Source organism: Schistocerca serialis, chromosome 9 (assembly GCF_023864345.2).
Source record: "Schistocerca serialis cubense isolate TAMUIC-IGC-003099 chromosome 9, iqSchSeri2.2, whole genome shotgun sequence".
Lineage (NCBI taxonomy): Eukaryota > Metazoa > Arthropoda > Insecta > Orthoptera > Acrididae > Schistocerca > Schistocerca serialis.
In genome coordinates this window covers 281,163,763-281,189,334 of record NC_064646.1, presented here as the reverse complement: position 1 = coordinate 281,189,334, position 25,572 = coordinate 281,163,763, and the positions used below count along the sequence as shown (strand labels likewise).

The window sequence follows — 25,572 nt, the reverse complement described above, 5'->3', positions numbered from 1 at the left end:
CCCTGAAAATAGAACACTGGTCGCTTTGTAGTGTATATGTGGTATATAACTGGTACCAGACGGTCATGTGACCCTCCATAGATGCGGCAGTGAAGTGATTTGTATGTGATTGTCGCTTGTGTAGAATTATCATGGTAAGATGCGTCGACAGATAGACCTAGAAGAGAGCTAGAGTGTGTGAATATGTCGGTGACCACACTGTGAATGAAAGTGCCCGATCAGTGGGAGTATCAACGTCTTACAAGGATAGTGTACCAGTCGCAGTCGTATAACACGGTTAAAAAACTGTCTCTGAAAAGATCCTAGCCGACATGGATCAGAGACAACCACCTTCGTCAATGTCAATCGATTTCAATCTCGACAGGAACCGCTGCCCTTAGTGAATGGTACTTCATCTCAAACAATTTCCTAATAATGATACACGAAGAAGCTGCACGCGGTGGAAATTTGGGGTCGGGTACGTCACTAAAGGCGACGGCTCATAGTGGCACATGAATCTGGACGTCTTCAGTGGCCAAACAACGTTGAAACTCGACAGTAGCTGACTGGAGGTGTATAGCGTGGTCCTTAAAGCCCTCTTCAAATGAAGTTGTCGAATGCACTGACGGTCCAATGAGACGTTCAACGCTTCGCGCGTGGAGCCGTTTGAGCCTACACACTCAGACTGCCGTGAAGATGAACGAGGGAGTTTATTTCAACATTGTCGCATTGCTCTTTCGTCTAAATCTTCAAGAGTGAGCTGTGGACACTCCCATCTGCAGCCGGCCGGGGTGGCCGAGCGGTTTTAGGCGCTTCAGTCCGGAACCGCGCGAGCGCTACGGTCGCAGGTTCGAATCCTGCTTCGGGCATGGATGTGTGTGATGTCCTTAGGTTCATTAGGTTTAAGGAGTTCTAAGTTCTAGGGGACTGATGACCTCAGAAGTTAAGTCTCATAGTGCTCAGACCCATTTAAACCATTTGAACTCCCATCTGCCAAGATGACAACAGTGATATTGATAAACCGGTGCATATACACACCATACCGCACTTCCACTTTCCCGCTAAATCATCCGACATTAAAACCATAGAAAATCCTTAGGATAGCGAGTGAAACTTAGCAATCAGCATCTCCACTCTGCAGGATCTAAATATCCAATAAACCATTGACTCTGTAAGGAATCTAACTCCTACATGTAAAACAGCTTCAGACGTCTGATTTCTTTCAAAATGAGTCAATGTAATAAATATTTGACTTTTAGCATGTGAACTGGTGAAAGTTCATCAAAAGTTTGATATTATCTTCAAAGTTTGTAGGAAGCCGCTGAGTGCTCTCATTATCATCGCACTTTGTGACTACAGTTAGGGTAATCAGCGATCCATATTAAGCAAAGGCTAGTTTTTTCTGTATGACGTCAGTAGTGTAGTATTACTGTCGGCAGACACTAAAGGCATGACGCCTGAGGCCCATGTGAAACTGCAAAATATGTTTGAAAATGATATCTGTCAAAGCTTTCATCAAATATCTTTGATCAGACTACTTCACTGGAGCTATCACACAACCGTAAAATATTTCGTCGCAGTTGTTCGGAAATGGATGCAAAACAGTTAATTGCCTGTACAACAGCATATGTCCGTAGCGAAATCATTGGTTGAAAACAAAGAGAAATGGAAACAATTGTGGCTGAAACCGTGAGTAGGAAGAAGAGAAGCTCAAAGTGATCACCAGAATTTGCTTTGTGACTATGCATGAACAAAAATTTCAATTTTCCCTCATGAAAGTGGCCCTAAATATTTGCATACAAAATACTCATTTAAGAGATACAATTTCATAATTTCAATCATCCTAATTGATGTTTCTAGAAAGGCTGCTACTGTGTCATTTATGATTTAAATAATTAAACACTGAATTAGTTACGTCTTTTCTCATACTTAATATGGCACGTTTCGAGAATTTATTCTCATTATCAAGATGAAATATTCACATAGGTATTTTATGTGATGTTTGTATGTGTGTTCTTCTGCTTGTCTTGCTCTGAAGTTGGTTTTTGTGGTCTACTGCAGTCTCAAGTCGTGAAAAAATACGTAAGTGGTGCAGTATATCATTATTTAAATCATGAATGCTATTTCCGCTAAAAACGGCTTCATGGTTAGGGTAAGACTGTTAGCAAAATGCGAAAGCAATTCCAGCTTGCAATATACTCGTAGCACTCGAATCCCACAGTGCACCGTTTTACGTATTATTCCTGAAACAGGTGAACCACCTAAGGGATTTATGTAGGTTAAGTTAGATTATATGGAATACACATAAATACACATTTATTTAACTTATGCACAATTTGAATACAGTTGGCTTTTCACATCTGCATCTGCTTCCATATCGTTTTTTTCGTATGTAAGCTTAACATCATTTACAGTGCAGCCATTTCGGATGGAACTGATTGTTGCAGCTATTCAAACTGCTTATTACAGTTTTTGTTGTCAGCTTGCTTTATGTTATGAAGAATTTAGTATTCTTCATACTTTCTAGTGATCACTGTGGTGGTGGTCACACACAGCACATACTTCGTCATTTTATAGCTCAAATGCACTAAAACAAGCGAAGCAACCTGTACACAATGGCAAACTTGTTTTGCTGTGTTGGTTAGGCCTTCGCTTTAACTTTTATCGAAGACCTTGACTAAATGTTTTCCTACTACACTAAGAGAGATTTGACCAAAGGACATTGAGAAGCATTAGTCGATGAACACGAACATTACACTGATGATTTCAGACAGTCGTGTGCTTAGCCCTTTATTTATCGTAGGCCACGATGCCAATATTTATGACGTCATGTCTTCTTAACTGTATCTTTCAATGATATAATTTTGCCTATATTCAGTGGTATATAGGGCTAGTGTCTGTTAAATGAGTTGTGAATAGAGTTAGTCGTAAAGAAGCACTAAATAGAAACGTCATGCCTTATGCTGTAGTTTTGGTGCATAATGGTGAAAATGTAGTAAGCGATAGTCTTGTTTCCTTTGATCATTTTCCGGGGGTGTCAGCGAGAATAAATTTTGGAAAAATTTGAAATTATTTGCAAAGTTTGTTGCAAGTCAGTTAGTAATCTCATTCTCAAATACTGAGAGAATATAGTATGGGTAATCTGCGAGCCATACGTTACGCTGCCTCAAGAGAGAAACAGTTTTTAACTGTAGTACTCGCCTTATTGTATTAAACACTTAACATGACACTTCTTCATGAAGAGACTTTTATAGCGCTTTAAAGTTTTCAATTCTTTTAGTAATTACGTGAAACACTGCCTGAGAAACCCGGCATTGCCTGAGTATTTATTTATATCTGTACCCGAGACTTCGTGTGTATGGATTTGATTTTCGACGTATGAAGCTTCTTTGTATATAACATTTGAAGTTGTATGATTGGGGACATGAACAAAGGTCTTCTTTGCTTCACTTTCTTGGTAGAGAGCCATGCAGAATAGGCAGTGTGAAAAGCAACTGACACCAAGATCCATGACCTCAACACGCAGAGCCTTACCCTGTGCATAGTTTATGGTTGTGACGTAACATAACCTTACTGAGAATTGTAGACGTTTAAATTGAAATGGTAAATTGTCAGCAATCAGTCCTTAAGCCTCTGTGAGTGAAGCGTTCTGAGAGGCGAGATAATGCATGGCACTCTCTATCAGAGTTATGTCTCGCGCCTCCCATTTCAGATGGAATTTCGAAAAAGCGACTTAAGCCCCAAAGTTTTCGAGCCACAATGAATGCTCCTCTGCCTTGGATTCTTGACACCGCATAATCTTTAACCTTTAAGCCGTGCTGGTGTATTGAGAACGACTCACTGATAATTTTCGCCCGCATCTCGTGGTCGTGCGGTAGCGTTCTCGCTTCCCACACCCGGGTTCCCGGGTTCGATTCCCGGCGGAGTCAGGGATTTTCTTTGCCTCGTGATGGCTGGGTGCTGCGTGATGTCCTTAGGTTAGTTAGGTTAAAGTAATTATAAGTTCTAGGGGACTGATGACCATAGATGTTACGTCCCATAGTGCTCAGAACCATTTGAACTGATAATTTTATTCGTAAGCGGAACGAAATCAAATTGTAATGAATAGGTACCCGTATCACTAAGAAAACCCAATAAATCTGTTTTTCATAGCAAAGAATGTAACAATCCCCACTGGATTATTGAGAGCGATGGTCATTAGTCTTTTAGCCGTTCTGGTGTACTAAGAACGACTCGACCGTTTTAGGCATTTTTATTCGCAAGCAAAACAAAATCAGAATGTAATGAGCAGGCACCCATATCACAAAGCAAACTTAATAAATTCGTTTTTCGTAAAAGAAAATGTAAATAAAAGCTAACGGACGAAGCAAGTTTTTAATACACAAGGTGAAATCAGTAAATCGATATATCCTAGCCAAGTATCTGTAGAGATAAGATTACGGCTCTTAATTGTCACTGACGGAAACCACAGAAAATACATCCGTTTCTGAGTTAAAAAAGCTAACAGCGCGATCTGTTGTTTTTTTTCTGTACTATGCCGTGATAATTAAACATCCATACCGCTAAGCTGAGGAGACGACTTTAGATAAAACATTAATTACGATTTTTTTTCCTTGTTCCGATTGTGATTAAATGAAGCCTGTACGTTGCCCCAAGCTACGCTCAAGCTATCTGTAAAACCCCCATGAAAATTGTTCTAAAAGTTTTCCCTACTAGACAACAGACAGACACGACGGTTTTACAGTTGCATTATTAGCATTGTTAATAGTACAGAAGACTGCTGATCAATTTTTTGTTGGCTCTTGGAGGCACCCTGAGACTGGTATAGCGCACCGTGAACTGTGAACCGTGGATCAAGAACCGTGAACCATGAAGTGGGTTAGCAGTTTAATTATACAGATGGCACACCTGAGGAATGTGGCATCTCTTCTTAATGGAACTTGGGTAATTACGAAGGCTAGAGGAGGTATGACATGATGTTACAGTGATATCTCCTGGGGTTCGGCTTTGTGTGCTTATGTACGTTATACATGGTGTAACTGGTATATTTTTATGTCTTGTACCTTAATACGTACACACAGTGTGTTGGTGGCTTTTTTTCTCTGCATCGAACAGTCTTCCCACAAACATATTAAAAACTTCATGACCTGACGTTTTCTGCACTACTGTAACTGCTTAGTGGTCTACGACACTCAGTACAGACTAACCGTTTTTGGCCACTCATCCACACTGAAACACCTGACCTGCTGCCCAGGATAAAATAAGCAATAGTAACTTTCCACATGTACTTGGAAGTACTACCCAACCTAAAAATATATCATTTCTAATAGCTATAACCATTAGTCAGTTTGGTTGGTTGATCTGGGGGTGTGGACCAATCAGCGAGGTCATCGATCCCATTGGATTAGGGAAGGAAGTCGGCCGTGCCATTTCAAAGAAACCATCCTGGCATTTGCCTCAAGCGGTTTAGTGAAATCACGGAAAACCTAAGTCAGGATGGCCGGACGCAGGTTTGAACAATCGTCCTCCAGAAATCGAGTCCACTGTGCTAACAACTGCACCACCTCGCTCGGTATTAGTCTGCAAATGACGTCAGTATTGATGTAATGTTCAGTACACTGCCCTCAGTTAGCAACAGAAATATCTGCAATTATAGTCGTTACACTTTATATTTACTACATGGTTTAACAGTTTGTGATACAGCTGTAGCTGAATTTCCTCAAAGCCGGTATTGCCACTAGGATAAATGAATTTATAATGCCCATACATCCAATGACAGAGAGACAACAATAAGTGGAGGATAATTAGCAATGAGCAGTAATTAAGTCAGAAATTAAAAGTTTCACTAACCTTTGAGTGATTACTGCACGGGTTGAACCACTACGGGCGCCTCCTGCGAACGATGTAACAGGCGCTCGCACGGCACTCACACGTATGGAAACTTTTAATATACCGCTCAGTAGCTGTTATCGGAAATGCCAAAGAGCAGCTATGATGACAGATAAGCAGAGATTAGGTAATAATCCCAAGCTGTATCGGAGGCGACTCGAGGCTCCGATAGCTGGATATCCGCATCTGAAAAGCATAGCGAGGTGTCGAGTGCAAACAACAGAAGCCCATACGTACAACGGAATCATAGACTGTCATTAAAACTGTATAAGATGGACGGATTTTCTCACCGTGTTAAGCCTCACGGGTGTGTTATTAAATTCTAAAGCACTCAGATAGTGTGGAACATCTGCAACGATAACCTGGTTATTCCTCACGTTTCCAACTGAGTTAATATTCGAGAATCTGAATTTAATATGCAAGTATTTTTTGTAAATATGCTACTGGCCATTATAATTGCTACACCACGAAGATGATGTGCTGCAGACGCGAGGCCGGCCACAGTGGCCGAGCGGTTCTAGGCGCTTCAGTCCGGAACCGCGCGACTGCTACGGTCGCAGGTTCGAATCCTGCCTCGGGCATGGATGTGTGTGATGTCCTTAGGTTAGTTAGATTTAATTAGTTCTAAGTTCTAGGGGACTGATGACCTCAGATGTTAAGTCCCATAGCGCTCAGAGCCATTTGAACCATTTTGAACAGACGCGAAATTTAACCGACAGGAGGAAAATGCTATGATATACAAATGATTAGCTTTTCAGAGCATTCACACAAAGTTGGCGCCGGTGGCGACACCTACAACGTGTTGACATTAGGAAAATTTTCCAACCGACTTCTCATACACAAAGAGCAGTTGACCGGCGTTGCCTGGTGAAACGTTGTTGTGATGCCTCGTGTAAGGAGGAGAAATGCGTACCATTACGTTTCCGACTTTCATTAAGGTCTGATTGTAGCCTATCGCGATTGCGGTTTATAGTATCGCGACATTACTGCTCCCGTTGGTCGAGATCCAATGACCGTTAGCGGAATATGGAATCGGTGGGTTCACGAGGGTAATATGGAACGCCGTGCTGGATCCCAACGGCCTCGTATCACTAGTAGTCGAGATGACAGGCATCTTATCCGCATGGCTGTAACGGATCGTGCAGCCACGTCTCGATCCCTGAGTCAACACATGGGGACGTTTGCAAGACAACAACCATCTGCACGAACAGTTCGACGACGTTTGCAGCAGCATGGACTATCAGCTCGGACACCATGGCTGCGGTTACCCTTGACGCTGCATCTCAGACAGGAGCGCCTTCGATGGTGTACTCAACGACGAACCTGGGTGCACGAATGGCAAAACGTCCAGGTTCTGTTTACAGCATCATGATGGTCGCATCCGTGTTTGGCGACATCTCGGGGAACGCACATTGGAAGCGTGTATTCGTCATCGCCATACTGGCGTATCGCCTGGCGTGATGGTATGGGGTGCCATTGGTTGCACGTCTCGATCATCTCTTGTTCGCATTGACGGCACTTTGAACAGTGGACGTTACACTTCATATGTGTTACGACCCGTGGCTCTACCCTTGATCGATCCCTGCGAAACCCTACATTTCAGCAGTATAATGTAAGACTGCATGTTGCAGGTCCCGTAATGGCCTTTCTGGTTACAGAAAATGTTCGACCGCTGTCCTGGCCAGCACAGTCTCCAGATCTCTCAGCAATTGAAAACGTCTGGTCAATGGTGGCCGAGCAACTTTCTCGTTACAATACGCCAGTCACTACTCTTGATGAACTGTGGTATCGTGTTGAAGCTGCATGGGCAGCTGTACCTGTACACACCATCCAAGCTCTGTTTGACTCAATGCCAAGGCGTATCAAGGCCTTAATTGCGGCCAGAGGTGGTTGTTCTGGGCACTGATTTCTCAGGATCTATGCACCCAAATTGCGTGAAAATGTAATCACATGTCAGTTCTGTTATAATATATTTGTCCAATGAATGCCCGTTTATCATCTGCATTCCTTCTTGATGTAGCAGTTTTAATGGCCAGTAGAGTGGGAGCGACCGGCACTCTTTTCAAGTCACGCAGAGCTTTTCGCTTAACAATAGACTCTCAGTAGATATGAACGAGGTAATGCCCCAAAGGATTTAATATAAAACTTAACTAGAATTCCGTCAGGGTCTGGTTTCTTAACTCTTATCGATGTTGGAGCCGCCAATGTAGATATTTCTCATTTGAGTGTCTGAGGAGGAGTCAGAAATTGGCGTGATAGTATCTTCGTTCGTGAATACATTTGTAAATGCATAATTTAACATTGCCGCTTAGTCTTCGCTGTGTTTAGTCTCAACAGCGGACGAATCCAATGAGAGATTGAACGATAGGGATGGACCCGTTCCATCACTTTGCGTACGACCAGGACTCTCTAGAATTTTCTGACAAAATTTTCACTGCGATCAGGCAGTGAAAAGTACTGCAGGGTTCTCGCTAGGCCCCTCTTAAGGATGCACGAGCAGCTATTAACGTTTTGTATTCGCTTCCCTGCGGTCTCTTTAGTAGCAAGAGTGTACTAGTCTCTCTTTTGACAATCTCCGCAGAATAGTACAGTGAAACAAGGATGGCTCTATGCCATCTTCCATTCCTTTAGTTGAAAAGCGCAAAATCTTATTCAAAGTATATGCAGATCTGTATGTAACGCGGAATTGATCGCTTTTCGTCACGAGAGTAGGACGCGCTAGTATAAAAGTAGACGCAGGCCGCTGTGGCGGAGTGGTTCTAGGCGCTTCCGTTCGGAACCGCGCTGCTTCTACGGTCGCAGGTACGAATCCAGCCTCGGGCATGGATGTGTGTGATGTTCTTAGGTTAGTTAGGTTTGATTAGTTCTATGTCCAGGGGACTGATGACCCCAGATGTTAAATCCCATAGGGCTTAGAGCTATTTGGAACATTTTATAAAAGAAGATGGCGAGGAATGCATTGTCAGTAGAGCAGCAATAAAAACAGCATCAATCGGCCGAGAGGGCACAGTGAGTCCGTCAATTAATGATTGGATGGAACCTGAGTAACAGACCCGTCAGGGATATTTAACACTTCTTCAGCTGCCCAAGCCGACTACTGGTGGTGTGATTGTGAAATGGAAAAGCGGAGGAACAACCGCAGCTAAACCAAGGGTAGGCAAATCTCATGTATTGTCAGTAGCATTGTTGAGCATGAAGCCAGCGGAAGAAAGTGCTCCTGAGTTCCAAAGTACTACTAGTAGTCCAACTAGCACCAAGACTTCTGCGTAGAGAATTAAAAGAGATGGAGGAAGATGGTAGAGCAGCTCCTTATAAGCCACACATTTCTGTAGGGACGCTTGAGGATGTGGAAACAGGGACGCCACCAGACAGCTTGTGAGGTAACGGGCGAGTCGTCACGCCCTGAAAATATTCTAAGTTGGGAGGAAGCAGTGGCCGCACGGGCCGCTCGGCCAGCCGGGGCCCGGCAGCAAACGCGTGGCGCGGAGCGTCAGCCGGACGAGAGGGGTGGCCCCAGCGCGTGGTCCATCGGGCACGTGGCTGGGAACTGCATGTTGACAATGCGACGAGGACGGTGCTTTGTGTCGATGAAGGAGGTACCTATGCCGGGAGTGCCAGAGATGGCGGACTTTGTGAAACCTTAATGGTAGACATTTCACCGTATAGAAATTAATAGTAGCCAGAGGAATCATAATACCTCAGAAAGAAACATGTACATTACCATTATTTGCACGACGATTCTGATGGTGTAATCAGATTTTCAATACCTTTATTAGTTTAAAGTTTAGTATCCGACTGTAAATTAGATAAGTAACACCCACAAACGGATCTCCAAAATACACTCCTGGAAATTGAAATAAGAACACCGTGAATTCATTGTCCCAGGAAGGGGAAACTTTATTGACACATTCCTGGGGTCAGATACATCACATGATCACACTGACAGAACCACAGGCACATAGACACAGGCAACAGAGCATGCACAATGTCGGCACTAGTACAGTGTATATCCACCTTTCGCAGCAATGCAGGCTGCTATTCTCCCATGGAGACGATCGTAGAGATGCTGGATGTAGTCCTGTGGAACGGCTTGCCATGCCATTTCCACCTGGCGCCTCAGTTGGACCAGCGTTCGTGCTGGACGTGCAGACCGCGTGAGACGACGCTTCATCCAGTCCCAAACATGCTCAATGGGGGACAGATCCGGAGATCTTGCTGGCCAGGGTAGTTGACTTACACCTTCTAGAGCACATTGGGTGGGACGGGATACATGCGGACGTGCATTGTCCTGTTGGAACAGCAAGTTCCCTTGCCGGTCTAGGAATGGTAGAACGATGGGTTCGATGGCGGTTTGGATGTACCGTGCACTATTCAGTGTCCCCTCGACGATCACCAGTGGTGTACGGCCAGTGTAGGAGATCGCTCCCCACACCATGATGCCGGGTGTTGGCCCTGTGTGCCTCGGTCGTATGCAGTCCTGATTGTGGCGCTCACCAGCACGGCGCCAAACACGCATACGACCATCATTGGCACCAAGGCAGAAGCGACTCTCATCGCTGAAGACGACACGTCTCCATTCGTCCCTCCATTCACGCCTGACGCGACACCACTGGAGGCGGGCTGCACGATGTTGGGGCGTGAGCGGAAGACGGCCTAACGGTGTGCGGGACCGTAGCCCAGCTTCATGGAGACGGTTGCGAATGGTCCTCGCCGATACCCCAGGAGCAACAGTGTCCCTAATTTGCTGGGAAGTGGCGGTGTGGTCCCCTACGGCACTGCATAGGATCCTACGGTCTTGGCGTGCATCCGTGCGTCGCTGCGGTCCGGTCCCAAGTCGACGGGCACGTGCACCTTCCGCCGACCACTGGCGACAACATCGATGTACTGTGGAGACCTCACGCCCCACGTGTTGAGCAATTCGGCGGTACGTCCACCCGGCCTCCCGCATGCCCACTATACGCCCTCGCTCAAAGTCCGTCAACTGCACATACGGTTCACGTCCACGCTGTCGCGGCATGCTACCAGTGTTAAAGACTGCGATGGAGCTCCGTATGCCACGGCAAACTGGCTGACACTGACGGCGGCGGTGCACAAATGCTGCGCAGCTAGCGCCATTCGACGGCCAACACCGCGGTTCCTGATGTGTCCGCTGTGCCGTGCGTGTGATCATTGCTTGTACAGCCCTCTCGCAGTGTCCGGAGCAAGTATGGTGGGTCTGACACACCGGTGTCAATGTGTTCTTTTTTCCATTTCCAGGAGTGTATAAACGCTTCATCCTATTCCGTCGGTCGACGTGTCTGTAGAAAGCTGTTAGTGTAAACTTAAATTGGTATACCACAGTTACGCGAGAAAACGGTAGCAGCGTGCTTACAGATATACTTATTCATCTGTGTCTTTGTTTATATCCGATATATACTATTCATGAAGAAATTGGGCCGGCCGGTGTGGCCGTGCGGTTAAAGGCGCTTCAGTCTGGAACCGCGTGACCGCTACGGTCGCAGGTTCGAATCCTGCCTCGGGCATGGATGTGTGTGATGTCCTTAGGTTAGATAGGTATAATTAGTTCTAAGTTCTAGGCGACTGATGACCTCAGAAATTAAGTCGCATAGTGCTCAGAGCCATTTGAACCATTTTTGAAGAAATTGGTTAAATATTTACTGTGTTTTAGAAAGCACACAGACAGTAGTCTAACGGCATACCTTTTGTTCTATTCCTTTGATATATGTTTATTTAATTTGTTTATGTATGTAATAATGTGTGTTAGAGCGTGTTTATGGTCCAGCCGTAGGAATATTTATTTAATTTAAAGTTATTTAAATGTAACTCCAGTATTTCGTGTGTTTCGTTATGTTTGTGTCGGTGGGGTGGACTGAAGACATGGCGTGAGCGCTCTAGCCAATCGCAGCGCTCGTGAATGGGGAGACTGGATGGAAGCGAGTTCGGGAGAGAGGGGTGGGGAGTACGGGAGAGGACACGGAGAGGGCTGGACGTAACGGCGCGGCGGACGCTCGGTCGCGGCAGTGGCTTGGAGAGTGTGGAGCAGTTTTCGCGTTGTCGCGGAAGATAGAAATATTTCGGAGTGCCGACTTCTTCTCTTGTGTGATTTCCGTGGCTTGTGCAATGAAGACGTAGTGTGTGTTTAGAAGTGAATATCTCGCGAGCTATGTTGTTGTTCATAACTATTTACGTGCAGTTAGGAATCTATTGTGGCCGGCCGAAGTGGCCGTGCGGTTAAAGGCGCTGCAGTCTGGAACCGCAAGACCGCTACGGTCGCAGGTTCGAATCCTGCCTCGGGCATGGATGTTTGTGATGTCCTTAGGGTAGTTAGGTTTAATTAGTTCTAAGTTCTAGGGGACTAATGACCTCAGCAGTTGAGTCCCATAGTGCTCAGAGCCATTTGAACCATTTGAATCTATTGTTTCCTTGTTATTCAACTTATATGTTATTTAACTGCTTGACCATCGACACCAATAAGTGTTTGGCAGAAATATTCCGCATTCTCAAATGTACTTCTACTATCGTACTCATCATTCAAAGTCATTAAGATAGTACCTGCAGATTTGATTTAATTGAAATCTTTCATTTATAAATTTATATGTTACATTCATAATTCGCAATTGCCAAGTGATAGAAACCTTTGACCATTCGATTCGTGTGTGTATTCTTATAGTATACTGTAGACTCAGCAGTATTTGGCCTGTAATGCCGCAACTACGTACCCCAGCCCCTAGACAAGGAAATCAGCCAAAACTTTTAATATTGCATCTCTGAGTCAGAGGTTGCGTAGTTATTTCAAAGCCTGCAAGCAGAAAACTGGATATGATTGATTTGTACTAATGAATCATGCCATGGCCTGTGGCAATCCGATGGGTGTGTTGGGTTTGGCGAATTCTCGGAATTCTGCTATCATGTGTTGTGCCAACAGTGAAGCACGGGCGATATGGTGTTACGATATGGGGCTGTTTTTCGTGCTTAGTGTGTGAGCTCTTTGTCTCGCTTAAAAAAATGCCAAATGCGTGTTATGCAGCATAGTGTACAGTGTACTGTGTACGGTACACAGACGATGATTGTTTATAACAGTGTGAAAATGCATCCTGTCACAAAGTGACGAAATGGTTTGTGTTACGTTATCAGATCCTCGTGTAACAAATAAGTTGATAGCGACTCTCTGTTCAGTAGACCAATCACACTATCTTAGCTTTCTTGATGGCCATTTTTCATTTCGTGACCATTCTTGTAACAGCATTGTGATCGCTAATTCATCTCTCATTAGTGTCACACACACACTAAAACATTGGGTTGTCAGCGCTTGTAATGACTTTAGGCCTAACTGTTGAGCTCTAGATGGGAAAGATGGGCTCTGCAACTCCTTTGATAACAGCCATGTCTTGAGTGCCTGACGCATGATACACTTCTTCTCATAGGAAGTGCCCGCTTTTTGTGCGACACCAGCTCGTAGATGTAGAGCCAGTATCTGGATTCTGAAAAAATCGTCAGTGGCAGACACCACTGCCTTGGCTACCTCGTCGCTGTGAATACTGAAGTCCTGGTGCAACACGTGTAGGCCAGCCGGTGTGGGGGCTTCAGTCTGGAACCGCACAAACGCTACGGTCGCAGGTTCGAATCCTGCCTTGGCAAGGATGTGTGTGATGTCCTAGGTTAGTTAGGTTTAAGTAGTTCTAAGTTCTAGGGGAATGATGACCTCAGATGTTGAGTCCCATAGTGCTCAGAGCGATTTGAATCATTTGAACACGTGTATCTCCATTCACCACATGTCAAAGAGCACAGAGATTAGCGTGCGTGCAGCAACATTATCATTGAAGCATGGAGGAAGAACACGTGAGAAGTGAGTCGAACAACAAACTGGTACAAGGGATGACCTAAACTATTAATTAAAGTGATGGGTAACAATATTCCTACATCAACCACACAGTTTCCAAAAAGTTATCTACCAGGTGATCAAAAAGTCAGTATAAATTTGAAAACTGAATAAATCACGGAATATTGAAGATAGAGAGGTACAAATTGACACACGTGGTTGGAATGACATGGGGTTTTATTAGAACCAAAAAAATACAAAAGTTCAAAAAATGTCCGACAGATGGCGCTTCATCTGATCAGAATAGCAATAATTAGCATAAAAAACTAAGACAAAGCAAAGATGATGTTCTTTTTCAGGAAATGCTCAATATGTCCACCATCATTCCTCAACAGTAGCTGTAGTCGAGGAATAATGTTGTGAACAGCACTGTAAAGCGTGTCCGGAGTTATGGTGAGGCATTGGCGTCGGATGTTGTCTCTCAGCATCCTTAGAGATGTCGGTCGATCACGATACACTTGCGACTTCAGGTAACCCCAAAGCCAATAATGTCACGGACTGAGGTCTGGGGACCTGGGAGGCTAAGCATGACGAAACTGGCGGCTTAGCACACGATCATCACCAAGCGAAGAGCGAAAGAGATCTTTCACGCGTCTAGCAATATGGGGTGGAGCGCCGTCCTGCATAAACATCGTACGTTCCAGGAGGTGTTTATCAGCCAGGCTGGGGATGATCCGATTCTGTAACATGTTGGCGTACTTCTCACCCGTCACGGTAGCAGTTACCTTTTGTGGTCCAGCGCCATCTGTCGGACATTTTGTGAACTTTGTTTTTTTTTTGTTCTAATAAAACCCCATGTCATCTTTTTGCCTCTCTATCTACATTATTCCGTGGTTTATTAAGTTTTCAAATTTATACTGACTTTTTGATCACCCGGTATATTACTAAAACTCTACCCCGGATCCAGGTATCAATTAAGTGCAGGCAGAACAAAAATTAGATTTTCAGTATTTCGCGCATTTAATGACCGAATTTAAAAATGTAAAACGCTGCCATAACCTATTCATTAAGAAGTATAATATTATGTTAAAATTTAAAACAATAACACAACTATTACAGTTGGAAACTGACACCAACCACAAAATGATGAGAGGTAAAAAAGCTTACAGTTTACTACGTTTTTGCTGCTCGTGAAATAAAACTGTTACGCGAGGAATGACGTTTTAATTTATTACTTTTTTACTTCAAACTTTATGTAACGCACATGTATATATTATGCAAATATATGTACCTACAAAATTATATCACTGTGCGACACATAGTTCAGCAGATATGGCGTCTTAAATATTGAGATTCACGAAAAACTAGCTTTTGACTGGAATGGAGCACAAATTGCCCTGTTTATTTTGATCCAGTGTTTCGTAATGAGAGCTCTTAGCTGCTTTCAACAAATTTAAAACATAATTTCAAATATTTCAAAAAGTTTTTCTCCATTACATCCTTGAAGGCAAATATTTAATATGTTGACTCATTTGTAAAGTAATCAGAAGTTTGAAAGTGGTTTATACACGGAAGTTCGAATCTTTATGGAACAGAGTGTTTACTGGTTAATTATCTAACAGATTCCGTATACGCTATGATGTACACAGAATACAGTCAAATATATTGTAGTGCATGGGGTGCACTGTGTATCCAATAAAGATAATTTGCAAGAGGAGCTCACATACCTCAAGAGCATTTTTAAATCAAATGGATTTTCTCCGCAACAAATTCGTAGAGCATTTAATGCAAAACCTAGAATGCATGTATGTGGTGCCGAAGAAGGCAGTGATTCCTTCAGATCTAGTGCGTTTTTAGCCTATGTGGGTGCTATTTCCTCGAAGATAGGCCGTATTCTTGAGAAACACTGTGTTAAGGTGATCTTCCGACCTCCCACGAAGATTGCAGCTTTACTCGGCTCTGTGAAGGACGATTTACAGCTTCGTAAAGTGGGCGTGTATCAGATTCCGTGTGGAAATTGTGAGAAGTCGTACATAGGTCAAACAACACGCACCACTCATGAGAGATGTGCGGAGCATCGAAGGTACACACGCTTATGGCACCTAGACAAGTCAGCTGTCGTCGAACGTTTTATTGGTACAGGGCATTCCATGAATTACAGTGATGTGAAGGTTTTAACATCCACCTCTTCCTTTTAGGAATCTGTCTTCAAGGAAGGTATAGAGATTATACTAGCTAATAATTTAATAAATAGAGATAATGGTTTTAATTTGGATAAAGCATGGAATCCGATTCTTGGGCTCTTTAAACTGCAGAGAAGTCGTCATGGTGTTACCGCCGCCGATCATACATCGATAAGCGAATCGAATGTCTGTACGCCTTCGCCACTACAGTCTGTAACCAAGCGACCTCTATGGTCGCAGGTTTGAATCCTGCCTCGGGCATGGACGTGTGTGATGTCCATAGGTTAGTTAGGTTTAAGTAGTCGGCATAAGTGGAGCATATAAGGCCACGCTTAGCATCTTGTCGTCTTCTACCTCACCATTTATAGCCCTCCTATTCACCTCACTTGTACCCTCAAATACCTTGGCCTCACCCTCGACCTCCACGTCACCTGGACTCCCCATCTCCTTACCATCCAACACAAAGCTCACAACAGACTCCGCCTCCTAAAGCTCCTGTCCAGCTGGATGTGGGGTCTGCATTCTTCCACCGTCCTTCACACCTACACATTCTTGATTTTCCCCATCCTTTGTTATGCCAGCGTTGCTTGGATTTCCTCCCCTGCCAGGTTCTATAAAGCCCTCCAAATCCTCGAACGCCATGCACTCCACCTCCCCTTCTGCATCTGCCTACTGTCCCCCATAAGCTTCCTCTTTGACCTCATCCCCTTCCCCCGCCTTCTCCTTTTCCTTGAGCACATCTGCACCCTGTATGTTGTCTGCCACCTCGATCCCCATCACCCCCTGGTGCCTCCTTTCCTCTCCACCCCCAGCCCATTACACATGCCTTTACCATTGAATCCTACCCTCTCTCCATCTCCTCAACCTCTGCCTCCTTTCACAATGCAACTTCCAGCATCTACCCCCCCCCCCCCCCCGCCCCCAGATGATGAGTTTCGCCCTCGCATCTACCCTTCATACCAACTCTAACTCCACCTTCCTCCTGCCTTCTCCTCAGGACTCTCTCTCCTCCCCCTCACTTCTCCTGAGCGACTTTTCCCTCCTACAGCCCGTCCCTCTCCTGTGCTTTCCTTCAGTGTCTCTGCAGTCCCTCCTGCCTTGTCCTCCCTCTTCCTCTCCCATCCCACCTGTCTTCTGCCTCTTTGTGAACCCACTGACGCCCCTACTCTTTTCATCCCGCCCCCTCCCCTGCTGCACCTTGCTCTCCCCTCGTTTTCCATCCTCTCAGGCCTCTACGCCGGCAGGTCCCGCCTGGCAGTTTTATTCTTCATCGTGTATGCTCCAAGTGGGTTGAAGGTGTGTTGTTCTGGAGTGTTTATAATACTGTGGCCAACTTTTAACCTGTGTGTGTGACTTAAGTGTTTTTTTTTGTGCTCTATGAATCGCCAACTGTGTTTTTTACTTTATGCCGAACTTTTTAATTGTCTCCCCATGAACGTCTCCTGAGTGTATTTTTACCTCCATTATGTCCCCTTACTCTGTTTTATGTCCCCCTTTTTTATCGTCTTTTTATGTAACATTTTCTTCTTGTATTAGCTGTCATATCACCCAGCCGAAGAGCGGTGGATTGCGCCGCTGACAGCCCTCCCCTACCCATAAGGGGTAGGGTAATAAAATCACAATAAAGGAAAAAAATCTTGTTGTCAGTCTTTAACTCTGAGGATGGCTGGACGACATTCGGCCGAAATATCAGCCGAGGAAAATTTATTTGCGCGGCTGCATGCCCGAAATTTAATGGACCGTACAGTCAAATAGTTCGCATTATTGTAGTAATGGTTTCCATGTTCCTTGAACACATCTGCACCCTGTATATTGTCCGCCACCTCGATCCCCCTCACCCCCTGGTGCCTCTCTTCCTCTACACGCCCCGCCCATTGCTGTGCCTTTACAATTGTGCCCCACCCTCTCTGTTGCCGAAGAAACAAGTTCATTCCAAAAGCTAGTTATACTTTGCACAAGTTAACATATTAACGAGTTTTGGCTGCAAGGGGAAACGCTGCGAAGTCCGATTGCGAAGTAATGAATACTTTGCAGGCACGCCAGTAATGTGACAGTGCCTCAAAATCCTAAGACATTTTGTAGCAGAGGGGTGAAGAAGAGATTCAGTGACGGTCTGGAAGATACCAACAGGAATGTGGACTCCAGCGACGTGGCCAGCTGCGCTATGTTCTACTGTTCAGAATCCATGGCGCAAACTGCCCGATCGATGTGGTCACACAGATTCTCGATTTGGCTTAAATGTGATGGTTTCGGTGGCCATGAGCGTACTGTAAGCCATCCTGGTCATCTTAGAGCCACGCACGTAGATTGCGAGCTCTGTAAAAAGTTGTGTTGTCCTGCTTGTAGATACCATCATGCATGAAGAGGTGGACATTGTCCCCAAGGATAACTGCATACTTGTGTTGATCCTTTATTACTTATAGAAAGAAGATATTACCCAGGGAATGCCCTCTGGCCTGGACCCTTCCGACGATTGTTGCATTGCTTCAGAGGTTTCACGCCATACACGCCAACAGTCATCTCTCCGATGGAGCATGAAACGAGATTAATCTGAAAAGGCCACCTGTCCACACTTAGTGGACGTCCAGTTGCAGTATGGGCATGCAAATTCCAGATTTCGTCACCAGTGAACAGCAGTCAGCGTGGGTGTATGAACGAAATGCCTGCTGCGGAGGGTCCTACACAGCAATGTATGCTGAACGGTACTTGGGAAGACACTGATGGTAGCCTCTTGGATCCCCCGGACGCTCAGTTGGTCAATAATTGCACGTCTTTTCGCCCATACATATCTTCACGGTCATCATTCACCCTTGTTATCTATGGCCTTTGGTGCAACACAGTTGCATCGGCATCGGTTTTGGATAGCGCCTTTTTGTCAAGCACGGTGTACTGTAACGACGGTAGCACATGAACAATTTACATATGTAGCTGTTTCTGAAATGCTTCCACCTTTGGCCTGAAAACCAGTATTCATGCTGTTCCACCCTTGGCCTGAAACCCAGTATTCACGCTCTTTTGAGCGTCAGAGAAATCGCTCCGTTTCCGCATTACGACACTGTCTTTCAGGTCTCGCCTACACGTTTTACATACCCTCCACGCCTAGTGCTACCACCTCCCGTCTGTGAGCGCTTGTTGCAAATTTATGTTGAACATAGACGTTGGTCACATTAATTTGAGTATACCGTGTAGTTCCACGCTAATGTGGTAAGATTCAACAACAGAAAAGCGAGTTTTCATCGCTCACGTCGGTTTCGGTTCAAATGGCTCTGAGCACTATAGGACTTAACTGATGAGGTCATCAGTCCCCTAGAACTTAGAACTACTTAAACCTAACTAACCTAAGGACATCACACGTCCATGCCCGGGGCAGGATTCGAAGCTGTGGCCGTAGCGGTCGCGCGGTTCCAGACTGTAGCGCCTAGAACCGCTCAGCCACTACGGCTGGCTCCTCGGTTTTGGATAATATCGACAAAACTGTTCAATTTTTATCCGATGCCTTTCTTCTCGGTGCTAAAATCTCGTAATTTTAAACAAATCAATACCATTTACGTCAAATTACTTTAGTAAGCAGCCTCATAGCTACGTTTGTGACCCACCATACACAGCGTGTTCCTCATCATTATTTGCTACTGAGTCCTTCTCCAGAGGCAGTTGTCTGCTGTAACTTACTCGTAAATCACATAGTTAGTTTATGGAAATGGATGGGAGTGAAATTCGTAGTTTAGCTCTATTAAAACGCAAATTTTCTCCAATCACCACACGTTATTCGTGTTGTTCTGCCTGTAGTATACACAAATAAAAACTTTTATATCCATGAACATAGTATAATCAACACAGGAATTTTATGCCCGTCCATTTTCATATTCAAACTGTGTGATTTGCGAACCAGCCGCTGGTGCTCGAGAGCACTGCAGTTGTAAATCGTGATCAGGAGCACGTTCCGTGTAATACGCGAGCTCATTTCGAAGCGTTCACCAACCACGATGCAAACCACGTCTGGCGCACTTAACGATGCGATACACGTTCCGTGTGAGGACGGCTTAACATCCTGATCCTAGCGAGCAGTCAATGTGTAACAGGTTGCGATTCGCAACTGTGAGAGTGCCAGCTACAGTACTATGACGAAAATGGTATCGATTCCTTTAAAGTAACTGAAATTTTAACAGCAATAAGAATAACGTTGTAAAAGTAATAAACAATGTTATATAAAAATGAGGTGAATGATGAAAACTCGCTCATCTGTGATTGAATACTACCAGGGAGGAACTACTATACTTACAGGAGAAAAAGAATTCTCGCCATCAGGCCCTAAAAACCACGCGATAGTCGACCGACCGCCTTGTCATCCTGACTCATTCATCATCGGATGCGATATGGACGGGAATGGGGTCACCACACAGCACTCCCGGCCGTCGTTGGCGTTTTGGTCTTGGAGCAGCTGCGTCCCAATCAGGCAACTCCTCAGTTGCCGTCACGAGGCTGAATGCACGTCAATCCAGTTCTACCAGGAAGGAAAAATCGCTGCGACATAGAGTCCGGGTCCATGTACAGTGAATGAACAAAAACGTGGAAACACCACGAGAAATGCAGATTATAGACAAGCCTACAGGTTGCGCTGTTTTATCTGACCACAAACGACATCTGTGCACTGTCCTTAGTTTATTACAAGTTTCATCTGTGGTCACACCAGCATTGTGTATACTTACGAGTGCATTGTGTTGCAGCCAAGTGTTTAGTGTATCAACAGGCATCGATCGAACATTTATCCCGCATATGGGGAAAGTGGTAAAACATCATCCACTAAGTCTTAACGCGGAAGCAAATGTGGGTCGAGAGACTTAAGAGAATTGTGACGAAAGGTAAGAAGACGAGAGCTGCAGGCGACACTGCACAGCAGATTGTCGCCGCGCGGGGTAGCCGCGCGGTCTCGGGTGCCTTGTCACGGTCCGCGCGGCTTCCCCCGTGGGAGGTTCGGGTCCTCCCTGGGGCATGGGTGTGTGTGTTGTTCATAGCGTAAGTTAACTGAGGTTGGATTAAGTAATGTGTAAGCTTAAGGACCCATTACCTAAGCAGTTTAGTACCATACGATCTTACCACAAATTTTTCTCACCACAGCAGATTGTCGCACTCGCGAACCTTGTCGGCACCAAAACAACACGAAGGGAGCTCCGTAAGCATGAAATTACAGGATGAGCTGGTGTTCCAAAACCACTCACCAATGATGCAATTTGCCCCTATCAGGAAAACATGTTGGCGAGACCATAAAACGTGCAATGGGATAATGTCATTTGGTTGTATGAATTTTCTTTTCCATTGTTTCCAACTTCTGGCCGAGTTGACCTCCCAAGAGTGAAACACAGTGGTGATTTACAAGGTCGCGATGCTACGAAGGATTACGTGAGAATTTTGGCTGGTCAGGTCCATTCCATGGCACAATGTTTGTAATGTTTGTTCCCCAATGGTGGTGCTGCGTTTGAAAAGTACAGGGCCCCGTTAACACAGCTCGCATCGTCCAGGAGTTGTTACGGGAGACGAGGATGAACTGTCACATTCATTCTGGCCACCACAATCACCATACCTCAATATTATTGAGCCTTTGTGGTCTACTTTGTAGAGAAAGATGCATGACCGGTATCTACCTCCATCATAGATCCTTGCTTCAGTTTTGCAGGAAGAGTAACATAAGATTCCCTTGGGAACCAGACAGGACATGTATTTATCCATTCCTCCATTACGAGACGACAGGAAGTTGTTTTGGATGCAGACGGTTTTCGTACGCTGTATTGTGCAGGGTAATGTGTTGTGATTTTGGTATTTCCATATTTTTGGCCACCCACTGCATTAGCTTATTAGGTACGACCCAGGTATTTTAATAAGTACGTAAAATACTGCCCGATTCTGGTTGGTACACACGGATGGCAGAGTGAAAGAACATGGAAACGACATGAGACGACGCATTCCTTCACGTCCTCTTGCAGGATACTGGTGGAAGTATTCTCGACTGGGGAGCGTCTACAATAGATGAATCCGGCCCTATGATGCATTTACCACGGCCAACGGCTTACAATAGAGACACGTCACATTCAATCATGCCCATGTGCTAGTTCGTCTAGAGTGGCCTACAGACGACTTCCACTTTCAACAGATCACTCCACTCCAACACAACAGAACTGTAGTAGAATATGAGAAGCACTCAGACTTGGCAAGGAGAGTACCACAGATGTTAGTTTTGAATCCACCGTATTTTTAATACATGTAACTGACCTCTCATTTAACTTACAGCAAGCAGAATCGGTAGTTTTTGCAGACAACAGTGATGTCCAAACCTATAACCCTAGAGGGAAAAATTACCTTTATTATCCATTATAAAACCTGTCAGCGGCTCAGAAATTAGTCCAATATGGACCAGCAAAAACTGATCATTTTCCCAGTACCTAAAGTGGCTAGCACGCATCAAAGCAAGTTTAAATCTAACCTAAAACCATTTCTGCTGGACAACTCTTTTACTCCATGGACAAATTTCTATTGAAAAAGTAGTAGCCTGTAAACAAAAATTATTTTGAGTATTGTGGCATGTGAGGAACGAAAAAATGCGTTCATTAATGTTAACTTTTATCTTGTATACATATCCTATAAAATGACTCGTTCTGCATTATTTGTATCAATTAGGATCTTAATAATTTTGATAAAAGAATCGTTCAAGTGATCTATGGAACTTGTAACTAACTATCTGATATAGTAACTAACAATGGTACATAGCAAATCGAGGACGCCAGTTCGAGAAATGTACTTTTCCCATTTGCGGCTGTGACCAATCCCCAAGAGCTGAGAATCGCTGCTGGTAGGTTATGGAGCAAATTGGCTCCCCAGCGATTTTGCTGCCTCACGGAGTTCATACGTCGCTACGTAGCGCCGACAGCTGGGTAAAAAATGTGCCAGACGCTACAGCACTGATGTCTCTTAGCAAAAGGGAGGCTAAACGTCATCGATTTCCCCAGTTCAGCTGCTTATGATTATACTGAACGTTTCAGCTACTCATTACATTTTTAACTGCTGACCTTCCAGTCCCGTACTGAGTAGTTTTGATGTTTAAATCTGCGACTGTTTCTCTGGAAAGTCCTCCACATGTGTCATGGTCAAGACAAGTTCAGACTTGTTAGAATTCGAACGCCATTTCTGAACTCACTAAAAAAACAAAGAAAAAGAGTAGGGTCCTAAGAAAGCTTCAGTAAGCTTCCGTTAGTAATAAGTCCTCCAGAGACAAAGAGTGTTGTGAATTTGAATAGAGAGTCGTTAAGCTTTATTTGCTGTAAGAGCTTGAAAGGTTCGCAAACGTCAAGTCATTATAACATTTGCTCTGAAATAGAAGATTGGCAGCGTTTATATGGACACATCGATTCTCCTTCGATATTAAAATATCGACGTCGTTTTGCCAGTAAGAGTTGTCAGCTGTCGTGTGGTCAGCTTGTGTTGAGGGGAAGGCATGTGTAGACTTCGGTGTAAGCCACGCAGCGGGTGTCGCATCTTGGACGAAGAAGACCTACCTGACCCTTCTCTCCTTCTGGGATAGCAAGCTGCCAACTGCAGCCCGTCATTTGGACTATGATAAAGCTCTGTATCGCAGCGCAAATCGTTGAGTGGCTATCAGACTGTTGCCCATTTGAAACACTGAGAATATACACTCATAGTCATAAAAGGAGTAGCACCCAGACGGAGAAGGCGGGTTGCGACCATTGTTGGCAAGCAGGCAGATGGTACCACACGTATGAAATGATTACATTTTCAGCTATGAAGGACCAGCATGTGTTTCCTGTTGCACTACGCAGTCACAAAATGATTTGGTATGCCGTCAGGTTCCTGTGGTTGTGAATACAATCGTCCAGATTTCACAGCATGGAGATGTATAGGTCTCAGAATATGTAGCCCTGTGGTACTCCATCCCATTCTGCTGGCACCTGGGTGAACCTACCCAACAGACTGATTGGTGGACGTGGAATCCTGATGACATGCTCGCTGACCTCCCATACATTGTCGATGCAGGTGGCAGCCATATGAAAACGAAAGCTGTCACGTTGAAACAGAACTTGGGGGTGGAAGTTCACGAACACTAGAGCTACCAGGTGCAGGATCTTATCCATGTACTGTACATCTTTCACAGAGCCTGTTGGGAACGTTAACAGTGAACAAGCACCACTGGATATTTCTCCTCTCACCTTCACATCAGTTTGTTGGGACATGTCATGGGAGACCACAAACTGCTCCTCGAGCTGCTATTCACTGCGCTTCTGGACATGGACCCGGTGGTTGACGCCTCTTCCAAGGCAGAAGCGAGACTTGTCTGAAGGATGACCTGACGGCAGGGGAGTCCAGTGCGACGCTGTGGGGGCGTGAGTAGATTTTGCGTAGAAGGCAGGACAGCCCACAGAATTGCAGCTACCGTTTCCGCTGGGTCCACACGCGCGTGGCAGACTTTCCATGGATGCTCCCTCCTTGTGCTGTAGTCGGACATGTTGTGCATGCCTACCTTCCTGTATCTATAGCCACCGTCAATAGGCAATGATTGTGTTCACACGAAAGGTGTGGAGCGCGATATGAGGATAGGACTACCATATCTCCCACAGCCACACGATATGGACCCTGTGGAACTAGTGTAGCTAGGGAAGCTGCTGTCGAACGTGTCGCCTGCACACAGTGCACATTCAGGTGAAGTTCTAGTGGTGCTACCCACTGTGGTACTTTCCAGGCCCTCTGACAACAACAAATGGGCACGATGTCATAGCCTCACTCACTCTCCACGAGTGCACATTCCAGCCTGGAAAAGTAATCATTGGCACAGCTGATGGTGTGCAGCATACCCATCCAGTTTGCAGTGGGTCTGTCAGGTGCTTTTGGTTGCACTTCTTTTTATGACGATGGGAGTAAACGCCACGATTTGTTTTCATATTATATTATAGCCACTGACTCTGAGTTATGCCGTTTATCGGCAAATGTGTTGGGTGTCAAAAAGTTGTTCCATGTTTTGTGGAGCCACAACTCATTGTGACTATTCTACTCTGTTTCGATAATTATGGGGGGAAAGTAAGTTCATAGTCTGGTAAATTTAAAGGGGCGATTTTTTGTGGTTAAACAGTAGCCACATGCTATGCTCTCGTAAAGAAGTTCACCAAACGGTTAACACCCTTCTTCTGTCTGTTCTGCACTTTTTTATGTTGCTACATACTAGTTTTCACGCATTTGCCGTAGCGTTTTGGAGAACTGATTACGCAGTTTACTCTGTTAAACAGATATCGCTAAATGCTTGTTGTGATGCTTCAGCCACTTACCGCCTGTGTGAAAAGTAATTATACACGCAAACTCCGCGATGATGGGTTGAGAGTTGTGGGGGAGGAGACCAGACTCGAAGGTCATCGGTCACATCGGATTAGGGAAGAACGGGGAAGGAAGATGGCCGTGCCCTTCCAAACGAACCATCCTTGCATTTTGCCTGGAGTGATTTATGGAAATCACGGAATACCTAAACCAGGATGGCCGGACGCGGGATTAAACCGTCGTCCTCCCGAATGCGAGTCCAGTGTGCTGACCACTTCGCCACCTCGCTCGTTAACTCCGTGATGATGTTACAAGCTATCATGGATGATGGAAACGGGTAAAAATATCAACTTGAGGTAAGAAATCCTAGTCCGGAGGCAGTCGAGTCGAAGA

At 45.0% G+C, this 25,572-nt stretch overlaps 1 protein-coding gene across 1 annotated transcript in view; it reads right to left on the bottom strand.

Annotated features, from left to right (window-relative positions):
- Positions 1-23,465, bottom strand: part of LOC126419546 (retinol-binding protein pinta-like) — a 41,872-nt gene extending 18,407 nt beyond the window's left edge. The window contains exon 1 of the mRNA XM_050086735.1: positions 23,415-23,465. Coding sequence (XP_049942692.1) covers positions 23,415-23,465 — 51 coding nt within the window. The remainder of the gene's footprint in view (positions 1-23,414) is intronic.
- Between the last annotated feature and the right edge of the window lie 2,107 nt (positions 23,466-25,572).